The sequence below is a fragment of the Pteropus medius genome, unplaced genomic scaffold (genome assembly GCF_902729225.1).
Source record: "Pteropus medius unplaced genomic scaffold, Ma_sr-lr_union100, whole genome shotgun sequence".
NCBI classification, from domain to species: Eukaryota; Metazoa; Chordata; class Mammalia; order Chiroptera; family Pteropodidae; genus Pteropus; species Pteropus medius.
Window position 1 is genome coordinate 189,337 of NW_024351091.1, and position 26,516 is coordinate 215,852.

At 37.4% G+C, this 26,516-nt stretch overlaps 1 protein-coding gene and 2 pseudogenes across 1 annotated transcript; all 3 read right to left on the reverse strand.

The window, feature by feature from the left end:
• Window positions 1-2,289: 2,289 nt before the first annotated feature.
• Window positions 2,290-3,104, reverse strand: LOC120586523 (olfactory receptor 7E24-like; annotated as a pseudogene).
• An 8,827-nt stretch (window positions 3,105-11,931) lies between these two features.
• LOC120586524 (putative gustatory receptor clone PTE01) lies at window positions 11,932-19,085 on the reverse strand (annotated as a pseudogene).
• A 1,167-nt stretch (window positions 19,086-20,252) lies between these two features.
• Window positions 20,253-23,128, reverse strand: LOC120586525 (olfactory receptor 18-like). Its single transcript, XM_039842904.1, has 2 exons — window positions 23,115-23,128; window positions 20,253-21,195 (listed from the first exon to the last, which is right to left on the reverse strand). The coding sequence occupies exons 1-2, from the start codon at window positions 23,126-23,128 to the stop codon at window positions 20,253-20,255; spliced, it is 957 nt and encodes a 318-aa protein (XP_039698838.1).
• Window positions 23,129-26,516: the final 3,388 nt, after the last annotated feature.

Consider the following 26,516-nt stretch of genomic DNA (forward strand, 5'->3'; position numbering starts at 1 on the left):
AGAGGCCTTCCTCAGTTCTCTGTCACAGAGAAGCTCACACATGGCTTTTGGCTCTCATTAGGACAAACACATAGGTGACAGAGAAACAAGGACCAAGAATATGAAAGCCAGAGTCTTTTTGCACCTTAATCTCAGAAGTGACATCTCATCAGTTTTGCCATGTGTTGGTTGGAAGCGAGTCAGTAGACCCAGGACACACTCAAGAAATGGGTCTGAATACGGGAGGTGGAGGTACTGGGCACTAATGGGATATTGCACAACACAGGCCTCCCCCTCTATCAGGACATTTCCTCTAAGCACCACAGGACTGGAAAGATGTCTCTCCGCTTCCCAACATATCCACGATCCATCACACTACGATTTTTTCAGCTAAACTTCCCTGCAGATAAACCGGCATATGAGCAGAAATTGCCTCTAATTTGGTGTTTCTGCAGACTCCAGCATGTTTCTTCAGGACATGCAGTCAGAAAATGCCAGCATGGTTTCTCTTCCATCATCAGAGTCCCTCCATTGATATCACACCCATCTGCAACCATTCTGTGCCCAAATGTAACAAATGTCCCCAGTGGCTTCTGATTTCTGCTCATTAAGAAGAGCTCATCCTATCGCACAATGTATTTTCTTTAGCTCACTTTGTGTTCACCAGTTCTAAAGTTTAAATTATTGTGCTTGAGGCCCTTTTAGTGTTTCCACTTTTTTTCAGTTGATAAAGTGAGTTTGTATGGGAATGACAGTACTTTGCAACCGGCTACGTCCTATCCATGCAGTTGTCCTGGCTCAGAAGATCCTGAATGAGAAATTTAGCAACTGGTTTGTCATTAACTGATGTGAAAAAGTGTGACAGGATGGTGAAGTAGCACACGAACCTCTGTTTCCCCCTCAAAGATCAACAATTAGTCGGCTACTCATGTACAAAAACAGCACTGGGAGAGCTCAGCACTCCGCTTAGGAAGCTTCAGCAATGCAGTGGAACAAAACACCTGAGAATGACCACATAAAGGAAAGGAAGAACAGCTTCACACATTGTCCCACCATCCAGGGCAGCACTACGTAGCACCAGGAGGGAACTTCCCAGCTAGAGAAAGTTGTTATCTCATGGTAAAAGAGAGAATAGAGTTTGCAAGCAGCTTCCCCAGCCATTTAGTGGGACATAGGAATGACCTGTTTCTGCTTCAATCAACTCCGAGGATGGCAAAGCTTAAACATAAACACACAGCTAAACACAAGGAAGAGGAGCAGGGACCACCAGTATCAGCCACAATAGGACATAGGACTGGATTCAATGTAGACACAGAGACCAATGGCACAGAATCAAAGCCTAGAAATAAACCCCTGCATGTAAGGTCAATATTTAACAAGGGAGACCATGCTGGTTTGCAATCTCTCGAGCTTCCAGGGTGACATTTGAAACTAGTCCCCATGCACAGAAGGCCAAAGAGAGAAACAAATCGCTCCAGATTGGTAGGTGGCAGTTTTCATAAGCTAAAGAATTTACATGCAAGGCTTGCCTTGGGCGGCTGCAACACAAGACGATCTGCACACCTGCCCAAATCTTAAAAATCTTAAAAATTTATGTATAAAAAAAGCTTTAACTGGGTTTAGTCATGTATGACATCCAGATGGTCTCTACAATGCAATACAAGCTGAAGGTTCTATCTCTGACCCAGCATCTAGCTGAGGGTAGGTGAGTGAAGTGAACCTTCCAAGGACAGGGAAGTGGCAAGTAGACTCTGATTCCCCAGGTCCAGCTCTTGGATTAACTGGAATTCACACCTTCATCATCGCCTCTTCCAATAGACCCAGTCTTCAGTATTTATAAAACTCTCCCAAAGATTTCAATAAAATCCACAGAAATCACCTGTATCCTCAAAAATTACCTGAATAAATAATTTCAATGGATGCAAAGTTTATATGAAACATATGCACCAATTGTGGAAAAAGATGTAGAGTTTCAGTAAATAACAAGAAGGTCATGCATTTCACCTGCATACTGGAGTGATTGAGGAGAACCTCTCATGCATTCATTATGATGTACAAAGGATCCCAGGATACTCTCCCAGTTCAGTGAAAGACAAATCAAAAGAAGTGACATTCACATGTGAAGCATGGCGAGGAATGAAAGCCATGAGCCTAAAAACGAATGTGACCAAGGATACAGTATTCGGTTCAATGTTTGGTTTTGCTGGGTTTTCCAACCACACTCCATAAGGAGTTACACGGATATTAAGACCAGACTGTTTTGCTGTGGATCCTCCCTAGGGCACTCTTGATGTCTTTGTTTTTCAGGCTTTAAATGAAGTGGTTCAGCATGGGGGTGACTACAGAGTACATGACTGAGGCCACCACATCATTCCTGCGGGAAGGCAACAATGCCTATCCAAAGAAAACTCCGATGTCTGTTTATAGAATAAGCAAACAACTAACAGATGAGAGCCGCAGCTGGAGAAGGCTCTGTACTTCCTACATATTGACAGAACTCTCAGAAGAGAGAAAACATTTTATAGTAAGAGAAAATGATTCCTGAGAAAAGGAGAATATCAGAAATGGCGCCAACAAAATACATGACTATCTTATCGGTGAAGGTATCAAAGCAGGCAAGATGAAGGAGTTGAGAAGGGTCACAGAAGAATTTGGAAATTTTTACATCCTTGAAGCAGGTAAGTTGTAACACTATCAAATTGTGCAGCTGGGAGTCCAAAATGCTGATGAAATATGACACCCAATCTAAGAAGCAGCAGAGGCATGGGTCAGTGATGACTGAGTAGTACAGGGGGTGGCAGATGGGCAAAAACTGGTTATAAGTCATCACAGTCAGAAGCATACCATCCATACATCCAAGAAGACATCTGAGTCAGGTAGCCCCCATAGAAGATTTCTCCGCTGTGAGTTTGGATGTCCATGATCATCTTTGGGATGGTGGTAGAGATAAAACAGATGTCAGCCATGGAAAGGTTGGAGAGAAAGAAGTACGTGGGAGTGTGGAGGTGGGAGTTCAAGTTGACGGTCAGGATGATGAGCAGATTCCCCAATATGGCAACCAGGGACATGGGCAGGAAGAGCCCAAAGAGCAGAGGCTGAAGTTTCAGATCATCTGAGACTCCCATGAGGAAGAATTCTGAGACATGTGTTAGATTTATGGTTCTGTGTAGCTTGGACACCTTTTGAAAAGGAAAAGAGGGTTGGAAAAGGAAATAAAGAAATGAGCACACATTTGACACGCATTGTGTCAATGTTTTCGATTCAAACAATTGACTTGTGAGGTCATACAGCCCAGTACCTTGAGCAGTATTTCTCAGTATGACAAATTCGTTCTTCTTAACATTGTTCTCTTATTTATTTCAGTGTTATTTACTTCTTTTTATACACACTTACTTTAGAGAAAATTCACTGAAGAGTATCAGAAGAAGAAGAAGATTCGAGATAACAAATCCATGATCATAGGAAAATATAGCGTACTATGTTAAGAAAAAAATACAGAATAAGAATTTTCCTTCACTCTTTAAGGAAAAAAATTCTAATTTAAAGAAATTAAGAAGTAGCTTAAAATATCTTATTTTATACAAATGCATGCTAGATAGTTTCTTTATTTAAAATATATTAAATAATCTGTACAAAGCAGGACTGTGTAATCTAGATTCTAAATTTAGTGGAATGTTGATAATCAGAAAATAATGTTATGTAATAATTATCTTCATTACTTTCATCACTCTTTGGTTTTCTTTTTCCATTTTCGTAGAAATAAGTGCTCACATATGAGGACTGTCCTTTAAAATCATGTCTACATAATGCCTATCCTTGGCTTTAGTGTACTTCAAATTTTATTATATGTGGTTTAGTTAAATGTACATAATTATACAGCATCATTGACTACAAAGATGGCATTAGTGTGCAGAGAATCTGTTTACGATTAAACAATAATAAAATTTAAGAAATACTTGCAATTTGTTATGTCATTGAGGGTTATTTTTATCAATCCTATATGTGTAAAATATCTGGTGTTTGGGACTGTTCCTTGCTTTCTTTGGACTCTATTTTGTAATGGAATGATGAAACTACTTCATTGTTTTACTTTTTCCAAGCTTTATTGAAGTATGATTGATAAACAAAATTATATATATGTACATATATGGTAAAACGTGAAGTTATTTTTATTGTACAATGTGGTGATTTAATACATATATACACTGTGAAAAAGATTACCACAATCGAGTTAATCAATACTTCCATCATTTTATATAGTTACTGTATGTAGTGTGTGTGTGTGTGCACGCGTGTGTGTTTGTGTATGTGTGGTGAGAACACCTAAGAACTATTCTCTTAACAGATTTCAAGTATTCAATACAGTGTTATTAACTATAGTCCCCATGCTGTACCTTAGATCTCCAGAAATATTCATCCTATAACTGAAAGATAGTACTCTAACCAACATGTTTTCATTCCGTCCACCTCGGCCCCTTAGAACCATAGTTCTACTCTTTGATTCTATGAGAGAGATTTTCTGAGATTCCACATATGAGATCGTACTGTGTTTGTCTATCTGTGCCTGAGTTATTTCTATAAACATGATATTCTCCAAGTTTATCTATATCGTCACGAATGGCAGTGTTTCCTTCTTTTTATGGTTAAATACTGTTTCATTATGCATATGTAGATAGATGGTAAAAATAGATAATAAATAGACGATAGATAGATCATATAGATAGATAGAGATAGATCATATAGAAAGATAGAGATAGATGATAGATAGATAGAAGATAGATACATAGATAGGTAGGTAGGTAGGTACATAGATAGATAGATAGATAGATGATAGATAGATAGATTTGCTTTATCTATTCTTCTGTCAACAGATACTTTAGTTGTTTCCATATCTTTGCTCTTGTGAATAATACTGCAATGAACATGGAAGAGCAGATACCTCTTTGAGATACAGATTTCATTTTCTTCATATAGATACCCAGAAATGGGATTGCTGGACCTATGGCAGTACTATTTTTATTTTACATTTCAAATTAAGTTGATTAGGGTCACACTAGTTAATAAACTTATATAGGTTTCAAGTGTACAATTCAATAATACATCATCTGTATATTGCATTGTGTGTTCACCACCTAAAGTCAAAGCTCCTTCCATCACCATGTATTTGACCCTCTTTACCCTTATCTACCTCTCCCCGCCCCATTTCCTTCTGGTAACCACTAAACTGCTGTCTATGTCCATGAGATTTTGTTTGTTTTGTTCCTTTGTTGCTTTGGTTTTACATCCCACATATGAGTAAAATCGTATGGTTCTCAACTTTCTCTGTCTGACTTATTTTGCTTAGCATGATACTATCAAGATCTACCCATGTTGTTGCAAATGGCAGTATTTCATCTTTTCTTATGGATGAGTAATATTCCACTGTATATATGTACCACATCTTCAATTCATTTTAATGTCTTGTAGTTAGAGTACATAGGTTTTTAATATCTCTTCTTAAGTTCATTCCTAGGTATAGTATTCTTTTTGTTTCAGTTGCAAAAGGAATTAATCTTTTTATCATTTTTTGTTCTGAAATTTTATCGTTAGTGTATAGCAATGCAATGGATTTTTGTACATTGATTTTGTAACCTGCAACTTTACTGTATTTGTTTGTTGTTCCTCATACTTCTTTGGTGGTGTCTTTAGGGTTTTCTACATAAAAAATCATGCTGTCTGCAAAAAGTGACAATACGACGTCTTCATTTCCAATGTGTATGTCTTTTCTTTGTCTTTTTTGCGTGATTGCTCTTGCTTGGACTTCCAGTAATACCTTGAATGACCGTGGCGAGAGTGGGCATCTTATTTTTGTTCCTGATCTTACAGGAAAAGCTTTGAGTTTTTCACAATTAAGTATGATATTAACAGAGGGATTGTCATACATGGCCTTCATTCTGTTGAGGTACTTTTCCTTTATGCACCTTTTATTAAGAATTTATGACAGATACCATAGAAATACAAAGGATCATACAAGAATACAAAGAAAGACTCTATGCCACCAAATTCAATAACCTAGAAGAAATGGATAAGTTCGTAGAAATCTGAACCTTCCTACTGAATCATGAAAAACTGGAAAGTCTAAATATACCAATCAGCAGTGAGAAAATTGAAATGGTCATCAAAAACCTCCCAACAAATAAAAGTCCAGGACTAGATGGCTTCATAAGAACAGGCAACACTTTCTAACTCATTCTTTAAGGCCAATATTACCCTGATACTAAGACCTGGTAAGGATGACACCCAAAAGAAAACTATCAACTAATTTCTCTGATACTAATACAAAAACCCTAAAAAATACTGCAAATTGAATACAACAATACATTAAAAATATTATACAACAGAATCAAGTTGGCTTCATCCAGAGATTCAAGGGTGGTTCCACATGCACAAATGAATCAATGGAATAGACCACATCAATAAAATAAAGGATAAAATTATATGACCATAGCAATGGATGTAGAAAAAGTATTTGACAAGATACAGCATACATTTATAGTAGTTCTATTTTAATTAGTAATTTTTAATTTTTTAAGGATCTTCCATACTGTGTCTTGTAATGGATATACCAACATTCATTTTCACACGGGTTCCCTTTTCTCCACATTCTTGCCAACACTTGTCTTTTCTTTTTTTATAATCATTCAGTTAGGTATAAGATAAATATTCTATGTGTTTCACATTTCCCTGACGGTTCATTATTTTGAGCACCATTTCATATGTCTGTTGGTTACGTTTCTTTGGTCATAAAGCCTCCTGTTTACAGTTGAGGAGTTTAGCACCAAGGGAAGCCCCACAATCAATTTTAAGACCCAGACTTCTTACCTAGCTAATATATTTTCATATCAACTCTTTCTGATACATGGATTGCAATTCTCTTACTTCGGCTACTGAAGTAATCCAGATTCATTATCTTCGAAGGTCACACTACGATTTGAGGAAAAATGCAAATAGAACAATGTAAATGACCCTGGGCAGTTTCTTCATCTTTAAAATTAAGATAATAATTGAAGCTATCATATAGGATTATTGTAAGAAATCTATATTTGATATTTTATTTTTTTAACTTTGATTAATACAATTATATAATTTTCAGCTGTACATTATAATTTGACATCTGTATATTCTACTGTGTGTCTACCACACAAAGTCCAGTTTCCTTCAGCTACCATATTTGATCCCCTTTACTCACTTCAGCCTTCCCCTACCCTCCATATTGACACCCTTTACATTGTCTACCTAGTCTCTCCTCTCCCAACCCCAACCCTCTGGTAACCACTAGTCTATAGTCTATGTCCATGAGTCTCTCTTTGTTTGTCTTGTTCATTTGCCGCTTTTAGGTTTGTATCCCACATATAAGTGATATCATGTGATTTTCAACTTTTTCTGTCGTGCTTATTTCGGCTAGCATGATTGTCTCGAAGTCCATCCATGTTGTCGCAAATGGCAGTATTTCATCTCTTCTAATGGCTGAGTATCATTCTATTGTATGTATGTACAACAGTTTCTTTAGCCAGTTATCTATGGTAGGACACTTTGGTTGCTTCCATGTCCTGGTCACTGTAAATAATGCTGCTATAAACATCAATGTGCAAATATCTTTTTGTATATGAGTTTTCAAGTCTTTGAGGTAAATATCCCGTAGAGTGATAGCTGGATCATATAGTAGATCAATTCTTAGTTTTTTGAGAAACCTCCATACTCTTTTCCATAGTGGCTATACCAATTTGCGGTCCCACCAGCAGTGTATGATGGTTCCTTTTTCTCCACATCCTCTCAGCATTTGTTATTACTTGTCTTGTTGATGATAGCTATTCTAACAGGTGTGAGATGTTATCTCACTGTGGTTTTGATTGGCATTTCCATAATAGCTAGCAAGATTGAGCACCTTTTCAAATATTTGTTGGCCATTTGCATGTCCTTTAGGAAAAGTGTCTGTTCAGGTCCTCTGCCCATTCGTTGATTTGAGCATTTGCTTTTATGTTGTTATTGAGTGGCATGAGTTATTTGTATATTTTGGATATTAGGCCGTTACCTGAGGTGTTGCTTCCAAATATATTTTCTCATTCAGATGGTTTTCCCTTTACCTTGTTGATGATTTCTTTTTCTGAGCAGAAGATTCTTAGTTTGATTTAGTCCCATTCATTAATATTAGTTTCTCCTTCCCTTGCCATTGAGGTCAAATACATAAAATCCACTTTAAGTCCCAGGACCTTGAGTTTCATTCCTATGGTTTTTTTTTTCTGTGCATTTTATAGTTTCAGGTCTCATATTCAGGTCCTCAATCCATTTTGAGTTAATTTTGATGTGTAGTGATAGACCCTGGAGATTTTTAAACTATAGCTATATGGGCTCTAGGTGCATGAGTTCCAATACAGCAGCTCTATACTCGGGGCTGAACATTTGCATTTATAAGCTCCCAGATGCTGCTGACAGTGCTGGTCCAGGGACCAGTGAGAGAGTTGGAAAAAAATAGAAGAGACTTATTCATGAATAGTTTTATAGACATTGGCAAAGAGTTCAGATTTCAGTATAGGAGTAACACAAAATGACTGGAAGTTTTTAAGTAGAGAAGCCACAAATTCCGATGACACCTAAAAAATCTATCTGACTTCTATGTAAAGGGAGACACAGTGAATGTTTGGAAGCCTTTTAGAACAGTCTTGCAAGAGCAAAATGTTTATGTGAGCTGCTTTTGAAGAATGGTGAAAGCAAATCATATAACTAAGGCAGTGTTGCTCTGATAATTTCATTGCTTTGATATGGGGAGAAGGAAAACGAAAGTACAATGACAAGATTCTATGGTGGTTGGGGGAGCTAGAGACCTAGAAAAGATTAAATTTCAATTTCTGAGAATCTGAGCAGCTACATGCTAGTGGATATTGACAGTGGAAGCAAGGACAGAGATAAGTAATGTGTCTGCCAGCATGTCGAGAAAGGTCTTTCTACTATTTGCTGTCACCCATCTGGTATCTCTTTATTGTAATGGACAAGCCTTGGAATACTCCTCAGTTCTTCAGGAACCTGTTCTTTCCATAAGGCCAGGAGCTCCTTACTGTTAAACACTGATTGTCCCTGCGCTCTATGCCTCCAAAACCTAATGAACAGAGGACCCTGATCAATCTGGTAACCAAAATCAGAAGGCACATGCTTATGATTAGAAATTTGAAGAGGTTGAAAAAGGCCAAAAAGATTATGTTTTTTTAAGTCATATTTATTTACACACCTGGGTTTAATATTTTAAAATAAACATTTAGAAGTATAATTCTCACGTTGATTTTATCTTACTATTTCAAACTCTGCACTTCCTTCCTATCAAACATCTCTCAGTCCAGATTTCTATGTTCATCATGATTTACTTTGAGGATCTTGAGACTGTTCCCAAATTTCTATACTTCATCTCCTCTCCTCGAATTTTCCTATCACTGAGCTCAGCATTGTGTTTATAATCTATAGAACATTGCTGACAATTCAAAGAACTACCTTAAAACTGTCTTTAAAGTCTTCTCAAAATAATTTTATTACTTCTCGTGAAGCAGACTCTGAGACAGTGATTGGCATGCAGGATGTTTACTAAGCAATGCTCCTGGACTCAGTACTTGTGGAATGGCAAATGTTTAGTAAGAAATTTGGCCTCATCTAAAGAGAGTAATGGGCTTTGTCCCCGCTCTTGGAAAGTAACCTTTAAGTCCTTGGAATTTAGTGATAGGAGTGATTGGTTATTCATGATGTGCCCCATAGACCATACCTGATAGTGCGTGCTCATGAGATGACTCAAAGTGGGGACTGGCCATGCCAAAAAGACCAAACATATAAAAAAGTGTTGGATCCTTTTACAAATTGATACCAGCCCAAACTTTTGGGAGAGAGGCTGCAAACTGTGTTCAACCAAAGAGGAAATCATTTAATTAATCACATCTGTGTAATGAAGCCGCAATAAAAACTCTGGACACTGAAGCTTAGGTGAGCTACTTAATGGGCAATACTCTAGTGCTGTCTCACAGTGTGGCCAGGAAGCAGTAAGAGATCTAGACTCACAAGGAATAAATAGCAAGAAGATTGACATACGGGACCTTCCAGATCTTGCCCTAGGTGTTCTACTTTGGGCTAGTTCTATTTTGTATTCTTTCGCTATAATAAAACTGTAATCGTAAGTATAAACTGTCCCAAGTTCTGTGACTCATTCTGATGAATTATTGAACTGGAATAAGCTCCCTTAGTTTGAATGTTCTAAAAAATTATTCTAAAAAATTATTGAATGGGACGGTGTTCCTTAATTTGTAGCTAACTTGTCTAAAGTGAGGGTGGCCCTGGGGACTTCTGAGATTGTGGATGGTGTCTGAAGTAAAGAGAGTCTTGAAGGGTCTATTCGCTCAGACTCTGTAGTCTGGTAAACACTTTGTTGCAAGGAAGAGCAGTGGAAATAATCAGGTCAAGCTGAAGCTCATCGAAGGCCTCCTAAAATCACCAGGGTATTTTGGGTCTAGGATGGTACTTTAGAGTTGGCTGAAATTGAGGATAAGAAGCCAAATGTCATTGGATGTGGGCTTTCGCAGAAGGAGGCATGATTATGGTTAGGTAGCTCTCTGCAGCTGAGGCAGATCTATGGGGTCTAATGCCGAGGGCTAAATGGTGCACCCAATATCTGGAGCAACATGTTCCTCATTCCTAACAGGAGACCTTTCTTATTGTGCTGAAATAACATAACATAAAATTTGTCATCTAATCTATGGCGATGCCATCGTGAACAAGCCCAATCTCGTCTGAGTCGGAAGGTAAGCATTGTCGGGCCTGGTTAGTACTTCAATGGGAGACCACCTGGGAAGACCAGCTGCTGTAGGCATAAAAAGAAATGAAAATAAAAAATACAGAATTGTAAGCTGACAAGGCCCTTGCAATCTGTGAGGTCAACCAAGGATTGCCTCGCCTAAAAAAATAATTTCCACCTTAACCATTTTTAACTGTAAAGTTCTGTTGTTTTAAGTACATTCCCAATGTTATGCAACCATCATCATCATTCAACTCCAGAAATCCTTTTATCTTGCAAAAATGTAACATTATTTACCCATTTAACACTAACTCTGTATTTCCTCTTTTCCCTGCTCATAGAAACCACTATTATACTTTATCTCTCTATAAATTTGACTACTTTACGAGCCTCATAGAAGTGGAATAATACAGTATTTATCCTTTTAGGCCTGGCTATTTAATTGACTGGGGAGATGTTGAAATGGGAAGGAGAATTATTTAAAAAATTGGAGATCCCCTTTGCTTGGAGCCTACATCCCAGCTTTCCTTGGAAATTTCTAATTGACAATTATTTCTTCAAACTCGGTGTTAATACTGTTCCATTTCAATTTTAAAACACCCTAGCTTAGACAGGGAATTCAGTAGTCATCCTATTTGATCAAGAATCTGACCAACATAATGAAGGAGCAAAAATATGAATGTGTTGGTTCTTAAAGTAAGGTTTAGAACCCCTTTGCAAATAGAAAAAAAAAAAATCAAGAGAGAACTAGAAAAAAATAAAGGAAAGAGAGAGCTATAATTACTTTATATTCTTTGACTGAATGTCTCTAAAGTGGGTATACTTAGAAACTAGTGAATAGCCCTATAATGATCAAAGCAAGACTGCTTTTTACCAAGTCCAGAATAATGAATTAGGTAAGTGAGAAGGGTGTACTGATGTACTACACATAATCCTGGAGTGGCTATGACCTAAGTGGAGAGTCCAAAATAATCTCCCAACTCCTTTACAGCTATACAAAGAGAGAAATCTGTGTAAATAGAAAGTAGAGAGCCATATGGGTACGTATGCACCATGTGACTGCAAAGTCAGAAATTCCTTGTTGCACATGTTTGAGTTTGCTGCTTTTCCAGTTCTATAAACTAAAAAAGATGGCACAGGTATTGAGATTAGGCTATTACTTTTGATAACCCTCCAGAGTGCACTCTAGCATCCTCTGGCTGTAACTTAAAGACACAGCATGGGGTAACCACAGCGTACATCACCAAGGCCACTGCATCCTTCTTCAGGAAAGATAAGGCAGCTGAATTCAGATATAACCCAAGGCCTGCTCCATGAAGTAAGCAAACAACTAACAGACGAGAAAAAGATTTTATATTTCTTATCTGGTGATGAGACTTTCAGAATGGAGAAAATGATTTTAGAGTAAGAGGAAAAGATCCCTGAGAGTGGCACAGCACCAAAGATGGCACAAATAAAATAGGATAACATGTTATTGGTGGAATTATCATTACAGGCAAGCTTGAGGAGTTAAGGAGGGTTACAAAAGAAATGAGGGCTTTCCACATCTGCACAGAAGGTAAGCTGTGACATCATCAAATTCTACAGGTCTGAGTTCAAAAGCTGATAAAAAATGACAGCAAAACCAACAAGCCACAGAGGCAGGGGTTCATTATTACCAGATAGTGTAGGTTTGGACAAATGGCCACCAACTAGTCATAGGTCATCATGACCAGGATTATGCTGTCCAAATATGCAAAAGAGAAGAAAGGTAACATGAGTTAGGCAACCTGCATAGACGATGGATTTGCTGTATCTCTTCAGGTTCACCAGCATCTTGGAGACTGTAGTTGTGCTGAAACTAATGTCAGCCAATGACTAATTGGATGGAAGAAGTACATAGGGGTGTGGAGGTGGGAGTCAAAGATGACATTCAGAATGATGAGTCGGTTCCTGAGCAGTCACCAGGTACATGGATAGGAAAAGACCCAAAAGAAGAGGCTGCCCTTCTGGACCATCTGAGAGTCTCAGGAGGAAGAATTTGGAGTCACCTGTCAGATTGCATGGTTCCATGAAGATGGGACACATTTGAGGAAAAAAAAAAGCGAGAGAGAATGTTGTATGAATAAAACAAGTATAGAGGCATCCAGCTAAGTGTCCATATTTTGGATTTAAGCAATTAACAAGTATTATTAAAGTATTTACACTTGAGGAAGTATTTACACTTGAGGAAGTATTTACACTTGACCATACACCCGCACTACGTTTGACAACATATCTCAATTGCGATCTCTTTTTTTACATCTCTTTCCTTATTGATCTCTGGGCTATTCACCTGTTTTTATATATGCCCACTATTGAGACACTGGGTCAAAGACTATTAAAGAAAGATCATTCTTAGAAGACAACCCATGAACACATTAAAATATCAACCTTATACTTTGGAAGGAAAATATGGAATAAATATTTTTCTTTCTTTAAGAAAAAAAATCATCATAATTAAAAGATGCTAAGAAGCAGTCAAGAGGACATTATCTTATAAAATAAAATGTTCATAATCAGATAGCATTTTTGGATGCAATTATTTTTAGAGTTTCATCTTTATTTGGTTTTATGAAATCCATCTTGTATGAAGATAAGTGTTCACTCAAATGTGTGGGTTGACCGGTCAAAGTCCCTTCAATATAACTCAAATATACAAATATTTGGCCTTGGTGGACTTCACATTTTGAAAAATATGTTCTTGTTAAATGCATGAAATCATACAGCATCACTGATCCTAAGGATGGTATTCATTTACGACACATCAATGATTAAATAATCATTAACTTTCATGAGTACTCTGGACTTATTTTTCCTTTTGAAAGGTTATTTTCTATCAGTAATATTCAATCTTAGAGAAATATCTGTGGTTGAACATGCTCTTTACTGTTTTTATTTGTAGTGGCTTGGTAAAACTGTTTAAATATGTCTCAAATAATAAATATTTGTGAAGGCTTGATTTCTCATCAAACAACGCTCTAATGGTCAGCTGAGAAATTCAGGTGCAAAGTCAGGTCTCAAACTTTTAGTTGGCCTTCTTTATGCCAGCTAAGGTACTTTTCAAGTCAATTCTTCCTTATACGTGGTTTACATTTCTCCTAAATTCAGCTCCCTGAAGGCCACTTCATTTGTCTTGACAGATCAAAACATGATGTGATTTCAGAAAAATCAAAAGACAAAAGAACAAAGAGTAATAACACAAACATGCAGGTAGTTTGTTCCTATATTATTTGAGCTGACATTATAGGATTGCTGCAAGAAATAAAATTCAATTATAAGTATAAAAGATTTAAACAGTGGTTATCGATGTTAGTTGAACATTAAATTACCTGCCCATCTTTTCAAATTTAATGATGAACTGGCCATAGACCAGAACCAATTAAATTAGAATCTCTACACATAATTCCTTTGGGCATACTAACTTATACCAAGGGTAGAGAATTATAGCCAGGCAATTAATAAATGTACTAATTTTATCAATTATTATCAGTACCATTCTTACCCACTACACATATTAGAATATAAATATTTAATAATGCTTGCTTTAGAAATTATATTTATTATAGATAAAACTTGAGTGCTTTTTTTTTTTTTTTTGCTATCCCTATGGTCTTATTCCCCTTCACTTTAGTTGTCCAAAGGCAGATGCTGTCATGAATTTGGTGGATGTATTTTCCTTTCAGAGTTTTATTAATATTAGTATTCATTCATATATTCACAAACCATTCTTTCGAAAATTTACCTAAATGCCCTCATGCTACACATATGGTTTTCTGATTTCTCCTTAATACAGCATTGTATTTGAAGTCTCTCTGTGAATGTCATACACCTATTCAACGCTTTAAATGATACATAATATTACCTGAGGGATAAACTTCATTTTATTTTTCAATATTTCATGACATGGCTAAGAAAATTATCATGCCCCTCTTAATGTCATAGAAGTGAGAATTTCCTGGACATATAAACACATAATTGTGTGAGTTATAAAAACTTGATACATGTGCAACTTTATTATGCATTACCTATACTTGTCCTCCCAATAGTAAAGTCCGACAAAATCACGTACATGCTCTGACTGCCAAAGTATAAAATCAGAGGGATCCCTGAAGTCTGACTAGCTATAGACTTCATGATAGAGCCACATGAAAATTTCCATTTTGTATAAGGAATGATATTTCCACATTTCAGGTTTACAAATTGCGCTGGAAAATTCATGACTATTCATAGAAAACTTCTGATCCACAACAGTCATGCAGTAAAGGTCCCTGCAAACCACTTGGTCCATTCTGCTAATTCACAGATGAACTGGCCAAATCCCAAGGAAAGGAATTGATGGTTCTGCCTCCATTTGCTCATCTGAGACTAAAGCACATTTGGAAAGAAATAATGATTGTGCTGTGGTGGAGGGGACAGAGCCCTGGGATGGGAATCAGGAGACGTCTCTCTGAGTACACAGCTCTCACCACCTCAATGTGAAATGTGTGTAAATCTCTCCACTTCTCTGTGCTGATGTCTCATATAGAAATAGGGAAAATGACATCCATCTCTAGAACACGTGTGGCACCGACAGAGATCTGTCCTTAATAAATGTTCAGTCATGGTTTTTCAATCATATTGGAAGAGTGGGCTTGTTCAATAAATACAATCTCAACACAGGTTTAATGACATTTTATTCTATTGTATGGCAAAGAGGTAGAAGCCTATCATGTCCCATTCATTCCTGGTAATTCATCCATAGAATGAGTGGAAATCCTAAAATGTGTCTCAGTCTAAACAATAACATTTACCTCCCTTTCTCTTTTCCTGCCTTTTTCATTTTTTTTTCATTTTTATGAAAATCTCACAATTGTTTTGTCCTTGGATTGAATTTATTTATTTTTAAATTTTTTATTAAATATATTGGGATGAAACTGATTAACAAAATCAAATAAGTTTCAAGTGTATCATTCAATAAAAAGTTATATATTTATTGCTTTGTGTGTTCACCAGAGTTGGATTTCCCTTCATTGCCAAATGTTTTCACCCTTTTCTTCATATTTAAATGTTGTAGATTCTATTAAATATGAAAATGATAGGTTTCTTAGAAAATCTGAGACATAGATACATGCACTGTCCTATCTTCTGTCCAGGCATATGAGTCATTGCTGGAAGGAATGACAGTCCAGGAAGGAAAACACTATGTGGAAGTCACGTTGCCTGTGCTCTGCTTCTGAGATCCAAGGAAGAGTCTATTTAGTATTTAATGGAGATTGTTTTTGTTCTCTGCCAAGCAAAGTATATGCTCTGGGGGTTCAGAAAGGAATTAGACTCAGTTGTCTCCCTCTAGGCATTCAGAACCTACCCTTGTAAGGACAAAATAACTGAAACTTTCCATATCGGTGCCCTCTCATCTGTTTGACCCAACACTCCTGTTTGTCATGATGGTGAAAAAACAATACTCCTGAAAGTCCCTTCTCCATCCTCCATCTCCACAATCCTCAACGGGCTGTTCTATCTCTGCTGGAGTGTGACCACTGTCCCTGTCCTGCCTGGCAAGCAAGCGATGATGATTCAAGCTACTTCCCCAGGTCTGGCAGTGAAGAGGAGTTAGTGGTGGGCCTCCTGAAGCAGTGATTCTTAAGGAAGAAGACTCAGATGTGAGGCCCTCTGGACTAAAATGTAGAACCTGAAGAACTGGAGAAACAACCCAATTATCTCTTCCTGCATGGCCTTAGGAGCTCAATGCACAGAGCTCACAATGAGCCAAATCGGTCCATGCTATCCCAAGCTCTGAGGACTTCCTGTTATTAATAGAAGACAAAAAATGAAAGGGAATGTACTTTCAAAATTCCTGGCCCTTCCTCTCCTCAGGAGGAAGCTCACCTGTATTCCTCATGTCTGTTTTCAAGTTGCAGGGATTTTATAAACTCAGACTTTTTTTTTCTATTACAAAAAACAATGTGTAACTTGTATGTTTGCAAATTCACTGAATTCATTATTCCATGTAGGGATAATTGTGTTTTCTACACCCAGAATATGCCATAATTTCTATGTTCTTATTTAAGGTTGTTACGTCTTAGGAGAACTTCCTATTTTTTCCCTATAGTCCTGTTTTGGGGTTTTTAAATTTTATGTGTTAAAGATATATGATTTTTGTCATTTTGAATGACAGCCAAAGTTCTAATTTTTCCCGTAGAATTTATGTATATTGTTACAGTAGACCATCTATTTTGACATATCAAATTGACAATTTTCTTAAATCCTATAGGGGGTTTCGCCGATGTCTGTATTCTAAATGTAGGACTGTAGTCATTTCACGTCTTGACTAGAAGAGGATCCAATTTCAAAGTTCACTAACGTGGCTTTGGCAGGAATCAGTTCATCATTTGCAGTTGGCCATAGGCATCCCTCAGCATCATACCACCTGAGCTTCTCCATTTGGCAGCTGACAACATCACAGCTCTCTTCTAACAGAGTGAGCTGGTGAGAGAGTAGAAGAGGGCTGATAGCCGACAGTCTGACTCTACTTACACATTGATGTCAGAGTGACATCCCAATACTTTTTTAAATTATTTTAATATCAAATTTATTGAGGTGACATTGGTTAATAAAATCATATAGGTTCAAGTGTACAATTCAATAATCTGTCGTACGTATATTGCATTGTGTGTTCATCATCCAAAGTTAAATTTTCTTCTGTCACTATATATTTCACCCCCTTTACCTTTAGCTACCTCCTCCTGTCTCCCCTTTCCCTCTGGTAACCACTAAGCTGTTGTCTATGTCTATGAGTTTTTATTTGTTTGTCTTGTGCATTTGTTGATTTCTGTCTTATATCCCACATATAAGTGAAATAAGATTATTCTAAACTTTTTCAGACTTATTTCACTTAACATGATAATCTCAAGGTCCTGCGTGGTATACCAGTTATGTCTACCTGGTTATTGCCCAATATTTTTTGACATTTTATTCACTGCATGTAAGTTACAAGGCCCAATCCACATGGACATGGGTTTATACAAAGGCATGTAGACAGGAGGCAGGGGATATTGAAAACATCTTAGAAGATGTCCACAGCAAAGGCCTCAATCTCCATCAATAATTTGGACTCTAGGCACAAAAGGCACTAGAGATGTCTCTCTGCTTTCCTGCATAGTCCCCAAACGTTCTCACATCACCACCTTCTCAAAATAAGAAAGTCTTTACTAGAAAAGAACTGGCACATGGAAGAACGTGCTCTGTTTAGGTATTTGTGCAGACCCCACAATGCTGTTTCTGACCACGTCATGAAAAGGAAGTCTCCACGGTTTCTCTTATATCAATGGAGTCCTTTCGTCTTTGCCAAGAGAAGCCACAGCCATTTCGGAATTAATTCAACAAGTGACTCTAGAGTCTTCTGAATTCTGCTCAACTAGTAAGAGCTTATCTCACTCCATTCTTATATTTTCTTTATAATCTTTGTATTTTAACTCTTGAAGTCTTTTTTTAAGTGCGGTTCTGGCTTATGTGTTTAATCTCTACAGTCTTCTTGAGTCAGATTTCTATGTATGAGGAACTCAGAGACTGGTTTCTCAATAACTGATATGAAGAAAACGTGACCACTTACCCAGTTAAATAGGATATGGGAATATTATGATAATTATGTGTATGTACTTAAATGGCAGGGAAAATTTTTAAGGAGCCCAAATGACCACATGGCAGGAGTATAGAAAAGAATTGAAAAAAGGAGGTATAAGTGTGAGAAATTTTAGGCTGCTTGGGCACAAGGAAAAACCTAATATTAAACTGAGCCAGATACTAGGTTCATTGTGAGTGAAGTTGGTACGTGATATAGCTTAGTGGTAAAAGGCAGAGTAGATTAAATGAGTTATAAGACAGCTTTTCAGAAATTCCAGGATGCTACCTCAGAAACTACATGTAGCATTTCTAGGAAAGATGGATATATACATAGGTACCTGGGTTTGTAGAAGAAGAGAGACAGAGGTCAAAGACAGAAGAGAAAGAAGCATGATTACAACTTAGAATCCTAATGGAGTGGTTACTAGTGAAAGGAAAGCTTTCCTCTTTGCTGAGGATGTGGTTTTGTACTACTCCTAAGTAAAGAAAATGAAGATAGAGTTAAATTTATTCATAATGACTTGGGTGACTTGACGATCTACAGGGACAGTTAGAATCACACAGCCACGGGAAATATCATACCACTACTTTAAAAATCAGTTGTACATCCTTGATCCAGAGATAGCATTACAATCTCGTTCTTATCCTGAGTCACTTTGCATTCTTCCAATTTATTCCCCATTTTTTGATTTACCAGATAGGGTTCAATGAAGAAAAGAAACCACACTAGTTATTTAATGAAGATAATTTCATATAGGTGTGGATAAATGGGTTTTGAAAGATAGAAGGCATGAAAAAAAAACACGGTAACACAGTGTCATAACTGCAGTAAACATTGATAAACTCATAGTCTAAGGAGTAAGGGGAAAGTTAGAGTGTATGCCCTTTACTGGCCCTTATTGAAAGAACCTAAAGAGAAACCAAGCGGAAAATCAGAGCAGCAGTTTAAAGATTCCCAGCCCCCACCACAGCATCACAACTTACAGTATAAAAGGGTAAGTTTGCAGCAGAAAACAATAGCTTAATATCCAGCACAGAGGGATAGCTGTAAAGTATGGATAGAGAAGGTATGTGGGGAAAAAATGTATTACCAGTAATATGAGGGAAAAAACCGCATTGGCTGTGACTAATGTAAACTCTTTTGTATCTTCTCCTTTATGAGCTCTGATCACTTTCAGATCTTTAGGACCTAATCATAGACAGAAAAGAACCCAAGACATACAAGTCATCTTTGAATAAAAGATCTGACAAAATACAATAGTCCTCATCTTGTCTGCGTATTAGACTAAACCTGGAATGCTGTTTAATGCGTTTATAATATTTTCACTCTCTGGTCCAATTAAATCGCATACTATAGTGATGGGACTCGGACATGAAGAATTTTAAAGCTCATCAGATGCTTCGAGTAGGAAGCCGAGATGGAGAACCAGTGACACACATTCTCTCACACAATCTGAAACAATAGATTTAAACAAAGCCAAAGTTTGAGGGAAAATAGGCATGGATGGTGAAAATAATTGGGAATCATATATAGCTATGTATTCAAATAGAGTTGTAAATTTCTACAAAATGCCTGGGTAATAGGGGACAAATACATAAGATTCCATAGTTGCAAATAAATTCAATTATGCAGTGATCTTGATATACATAGCATAAGAGAATAGTCCCCTAATTCCATCAAATATGTGCCAGAATAAGCAACTTTCTGATGTAATAGTTCAAAAAGAATGAAAACCATGAGCTACAACAATTGTGTGCCCAAAGAGGCATATTTGCCAATTCCAGATGTTTGGTTTTGCAGTGATTTCTAGTCTACTGACCATAGTATTGGGGGAAGGGGGTATTGAGACTAGGCTGTTCTGTTGAGAAGACTCTGCAGGGCTCTCTTGATGTCCCTGTTCCTCAGACTGTAGATGAAGGGGTTCGGCATGGGGGTGACCATCATATACACCACTGAGGCCACTGCACCTTCCTTCAAAGAAAATGAGACAGTTGAACTGAGGTACACTCCAATGCCTGTTCCATAAAATAAGCAAACAACTGACAGGTGAGAACCACAGGTGACGAAGGATTTATACTTCCCACATGATGATGGGACTCTTAGAATGGAGGAAACAATTTTATAGTAAGAGAAAATGATCCCTGAGAGTGGAACTCCACCAAAGATGGCAACAATAACATACATTAATAAGTTATTGGTGGAGGTATCATTACAGGCCAGCTTGAGGAGTTGAGCAGGGTCACAGAAAAAATGAGGAATTTCCACATTTGTGCAAAAGGAAAGTTGTGACATCAACAAGCAGTGCAGCTGAGAGTCCAAAAGGCTGATCAAAAAGGACACGAGAACCAGCAGGCTGCAGAGACGGGGGTTCAATATGACCGGGTAGTGCAGAGGGTAAAAAATAGCTATAAACCGATCATAGGCCATCACAGTTAGAAGTGCATTGTCCAGATATCCAAAAGGAATATAAAAGGACAATTGAATCAGACAGCCAGCATAGGAGATGACTCCGCTGTGAGTTTGGATGTCCAAAATCATCTTGGGGATGGTGGTAGAAGTAAAACCAATATCAGCCATGGACAGGATGGAGAGGAAGAAGTACATGGGAGTGTGGAGGTGGGAGTCAGAGCTGACAGCCAGGATGATGAGCAGATTCTCCAGGATGGTGACCAGGTACATGGACAGGAAGAGCCCAAAAATTAGAGGCTGCAGTTCTGGATCATCTGAGAGTCCCAGGAGGAGAAATTTCAAGACACTTGTTATATTCTGTGGTTCCACATAGCAGAGACACCTTTTGGAAAATAAAGGAGGTTTGGTATAAAGGAAAAAAGTATACAAGTATCCTTCCGTGTTTCTATATTTTGGATTTAAGTAATTCATAAATAAAATATTCACAATTGAAGACCATACTTTTTCTGTAGTATTTCTCGGTTATGACAAACTTTCTTTTGATATCTTTTTTCACATTGCACTCGCTCCATTAACCTGTTACTACATGAACACTTTGGAAAAAAATGAGCTGGAGAAATTAGAGGAGCAAGGTTATTTAGAGATCTAAAACTCCATAAACATATTAACTTTTCAGTCCCCTCCTGAGAAGGAAAGCAAAGAAGTGAGAAATATCTTACTCCCATAATAAAATAAAAAGTTCTTTATTAGTTTCTTTAATTATAGGACACTAATGAGCTATCATCGTATTTTATTTTCTCCAAATGCAATGCAATTAATTCTCTTGATTTGGACTATTTATATATATACTATAAGAGTTATGTAATAAAGCGTATGATTGCATTGTTGTGTGTGTGTGATATTTGGCTACTAACAATTTTTAAACCACACCTCTCCTTCTTCCCCTTCTGCCCAACATCTGGACCATCTGATAAGAAAGCTGGGGTTCTCCAGTTATAAAATAAAAAAGCCATGGGCATGTAATGTACAGTGTGGTAACTATAACTAATAATATTATATTTCATATTTGAAAGTTACTAAAACTATAAGTTTTAAAAGTTCTCATTACAATAAAAAATTTGTAACTATGTACAGTGGCACATCTAATCTAGACTTGTGATGATCATTTTGTAATATAATCAAATATAAATCATTATGTCATATACCTGAAAGTACTATAATGTTATGTGTCAATTATACCTCAATTTTTAAAAAGGCTGGCTCCTTCCTCTTTTGGTGACAGTGAGAGTTTCCAACCTCGCATATGAATGAACTCTCACTCTGAGCCCACAATCTAGCTACAATTTTAAAAAAAAGCCATTTTCCTTGACCTCTCATGTCATTGCAGACTAGGTTAGATGGGCTGCTAGACTTCCTCCAGACAGAGAGACATCCATATGAGGATAATACTTTTTATACCCTCTTGAATGTGTAGCATTTTTAGCCTCAATATTCAAGCCAAATTTGGAATGAGAGCCCAAATTTGGGGTGGGAGAAGGAAAGGGAAGAGAGAGGATGGGAGATGTCAGGAGAGGAGAGAAAGAAACACAGCTACTATGTGTCATGCCGAGGTCTGCACTCCTCAGCACAGAGAGCTCCCAGGACTTTTAATTATGTCTGCTGTTGCTATTACCCATGTCTTTGTCTCGACAAAGATCTGGATCCTCAGGGTTTTAGAATTGTACTCATGACACTTCGGTGATACAGCAAAGGGCTTAAAACCATTAAGCACAAGGTACCTAAAACCTACAAAGCAACCGTCATCATGGAGGAGGTCTCTCACTCTGAAGATCCTGATTTGAGGTTCTCTGGAGGAAGAAATCTATAAATATGACCAGGATAGAGAAAAGTGCCCTTGAAGTATATCTAGTGATAAAATAAAAAATAAAGAAAGTAGAAGGCAGAAAGAAAGGAGAGAGAGAGAGACAGAGAGAGAGAGAGAGACAGAGACAGAGAGAAACCTGGGTATGGAAAGGGAACAAAAACTGAAACAGAGCTGTACAATTTGACCCAGCTGGAACTCCAGAATGTAATGAAAGAATTTAGAGAAAAAAAGAGGCACTAATTGGCTTTTGTATCTCTTCAACATAGGTTCTGAATTAACGTTAACTTCAGCTGAAATGCATCAATTGGCAAAATTTCATATCCTCAACCAATACCATGTCTCAAATGACAGAAATAACTAGGAATCCCACTACATTCTAACAAGGTACCTTAAAATCTTAGGAAGTTCTCAAACATAAAAATAAAGGACGTCTATACCTCACCTTTATCATTGCGGACTATTGCTTTGTCTAAATTCTCTTTTGCAATAGCACCTATTGCCCTCAAAAATCCACTATTGGCCATGGACACTCTGACTAAATTATAATTAAACTGAGTCTTTGGCCCTGCAGCACAATTTACAATAGCCAACATATGGAAGCGACCTAAATGCCCATCCACAGACGATTGGATAAAGAAATTATGGTTCATGTGTACAATGGAATATCACACAGCCATTAAAGAAAATGAAATCCTAACATTCACAATGACATGGATGGACCTAGAGGTTATTATGCTGAGTGAAATAAGACAGAGAAAGACGAATACCATATGATTTCACTTATATGCGGTATCTAAGGAACAAAAAGAACAAACTAATCAAAAGCAAACTTACAAGTATAGAAGACAATCTGCTGATGGCCAGAGGGAAGGAGTTTGAGGGGCTGAGAAAAAGGGGTGAAGGATTAAAGAAGTAGAAATTAGTAGTTAATAGATGGTCATGATGATGGAGAGCACGGCAGAGTGAATGCAGTTAGCGTTAATACATTGCCTAGGTGGAGAGTCAGAGGAGAGAAATAGCAAGTAGGAGGATCATTTTATAAACTATATGAATGTCCAACCAATGTACGGAATACTTGAAATGAATAAAATAAAATTTTAAAAATCAAAGTTCAAAAATTTAAAAAGTCTTTGCCCCTGTATGGAGAAAAACTGCCCAGGTTTTTGTTTTGTTGTTGTGTTTTGTTTTTTAAATCTCCTTAATGTCTCATTTACTTTAAATAGAACACTTCACTTCTGACATTCTGGTTATCAAATGATGGGAGTAGGATCCCTCACGTCAAGCAATTCTCCATGACAACAGCTAAGTGTCCTACGAGTTAACTCAATTCTGACACAATCTACCTGGAATGTAAGATCCCAGAGGTTAAGGGCTCAGTCCCACAAAACCACTTTCTCCCTCACTTCAGGTACCACCTGTAAGGACCCCAGGTTACCTACAACTTTGGGCTACAATTCAGAGGTTCCCATGACCCCCTCATCAGGTTCAAGTAGTCACTCTGGGAAGAGCACTGGGAATGAAATGACAGAATCTCATTTGTGTCTTTAGCCACACGGACATCCCTGGAAGGGATGATAGCCCAGGCGGGAAAGCCCTCAGTGTGTGGCAGCCATATGGACTACACTGTGTCCCTGTAAACTAACGAACGGTAAATCAATGTTTAAGAGAGTTTACATGTGTATTTTTGTTTGTTTTGCTTTGTTTTGATTGGGTGTTCTGCACCAACCATAGTGTAGGTACTGGGGCTTCACTGAGACTCAGCATTGTCAAAACCAGAAAAATAACTGGCATGATACAAATAACTAGCTACAGATCTTGCACCACTTTACATGCACTTGTTTTTTCGTTTTTGGTTTGTTTTTTTTTTTTCGTTGTTTGTTTGTTGGCTTTTGGTAGTTTTGGGATATATGGCATTTAACTACTTGTATAGATTTGTATAATCACTACCACCACAATCAAGAGACAGAACTGTTTTTCCACTACATGGAAGTTCCTCATGCTGCTCCTTGATTGATACTGCCTCCCTCCCCACACCTACCCCCTGGTAACTACTTATGCATTCTTTATCCCTATCATTTTATCATTTGAGAATGTTATATAATGCAATCATACAGTATGTAACATTTGGAAATTGGCTTTTCTCACTCAGCATAAAGTTTTTAAGATCTAGCCAAGTTATTGAGTATGTCAATGGTTTATTCCTTCTTATTGCTGAATAGTATTCCATGGTATGAATGTACCAAATTGTGTTTAGCACTTCACCTGTTGAAGGACACTTGGTTTATTTTCTATTTTTGGCTATACAAATAAAAGCTGCTAAGGAAAAAAAAAATAGGAAGAAAGAAAGAAACGAGACTGAGTCACTTCCCTGCAGGCATTCTGTCTGCAGTGACCTGGAAAGGGAAGGTTGAATAGGTTTCTTGGTGTCTTGGTTCATTTCAATTTTAACATTATATTTAACCCATTATTTCAAGAATATTTTAATTTCACACAAAATTGAGATGCTTTTTGCATTTTTTTCTTGTACATCTTCAACTCTGGTATTTTATGCTGATAGCACATCTCAATTTGGACTAGCCATATATCAAGGGCTCGATATTAACACAAAGCTAAATTGTATGGGAAGACGTTGTCCTGCACCCTGCATCCTGTGAATAGAGTCTCACTGCTCAGATATACACCTGACTTTATCCTTTTATACACAAGGACATGCTTTAAATTAAATAAGAATACAGTGCCCCTATCCTCAACTGTAAAATAACAATAGTGTGTACACTCCAACACGGGAATATCATGCAGATGAAAATTAAGGCTACTTAGCACATAGCTCTGAGCCTGAGACAAGGAAACCCTCAATAAAGTTTTGTGAAATTTTGGTTACTCTCCTTATCCCCATCATGATCACAATAACAGAATTTGTGATACTTTTGGGATCCATTTCCTGCTCAGGTATGGGCAATGACTTCGGAAGCTAGAAATGGAAGTGGCAAAGAGGAGAATTCTAAATGAGAATTCTGAAATCCACAACAGAAAAAAAAATAACATAAACTTTATAGGCCTCTGAGTTGAAACTTTGCATACTGATGCTTCTTGAATGGCCATCTCAGTTGTTGTGATGTCTTGATAGTAAGGAAAGAAGTTTCTCCATAATACCTCCTCCAAAGACCATCTTCCTTGGCACTTACTGGTCTGTGTTGTGTCTCTGCTGGGCCATGACCTAGTTTAGTTCCACTGCCTTCTCCTGCCTGGTGAATGATGAGGGCTGAGGCTCTGTCCTCAGGATTGGGAGGAATACACTGAGGCATGGATCACCTGATTCAGGCAACAAGTCTGGGAGGAAAAAACTGGGACTGGCAGCCTGAAGGGCTGGTGGCACTGGCTAATTATTTACTCCTGAGTGGCCTCGAGAGATCAATACACAGAGCTCATAATTAGAAAAATTGGCCCATGTTCTCCCAGTCTCTTAGGACCTCCGAACATTGACAGAAGAGGAAAAGGAGAAAAGTGATTGTACATAGAAGGCTCTGGGCCCTTTTTCTCAAGAGAAAGTTCAGCTGTACACTTCGCTTCTGATGTCCAGTTTCAAGGATCTTAACGTAAAATGCAGACTCTTTTTCTTTTCAATCTATGACTTTTTGACTTAGATATCTGCAAATCCATTTATTATTATGTAAATTAGGGAGAATTAGGTCTTCTTTAACAAGAATCTGAAATGATTCCCATTTTCTCATTTAATAAAATATTTCTGTCTCTAAAAGAAACTTTCTTTTTCCCCTTAAGTGTATTTTGTCATTTGTTTATTTGTTTGTTTGTTTGTTTGTTTTGCTTATTTAAATGAC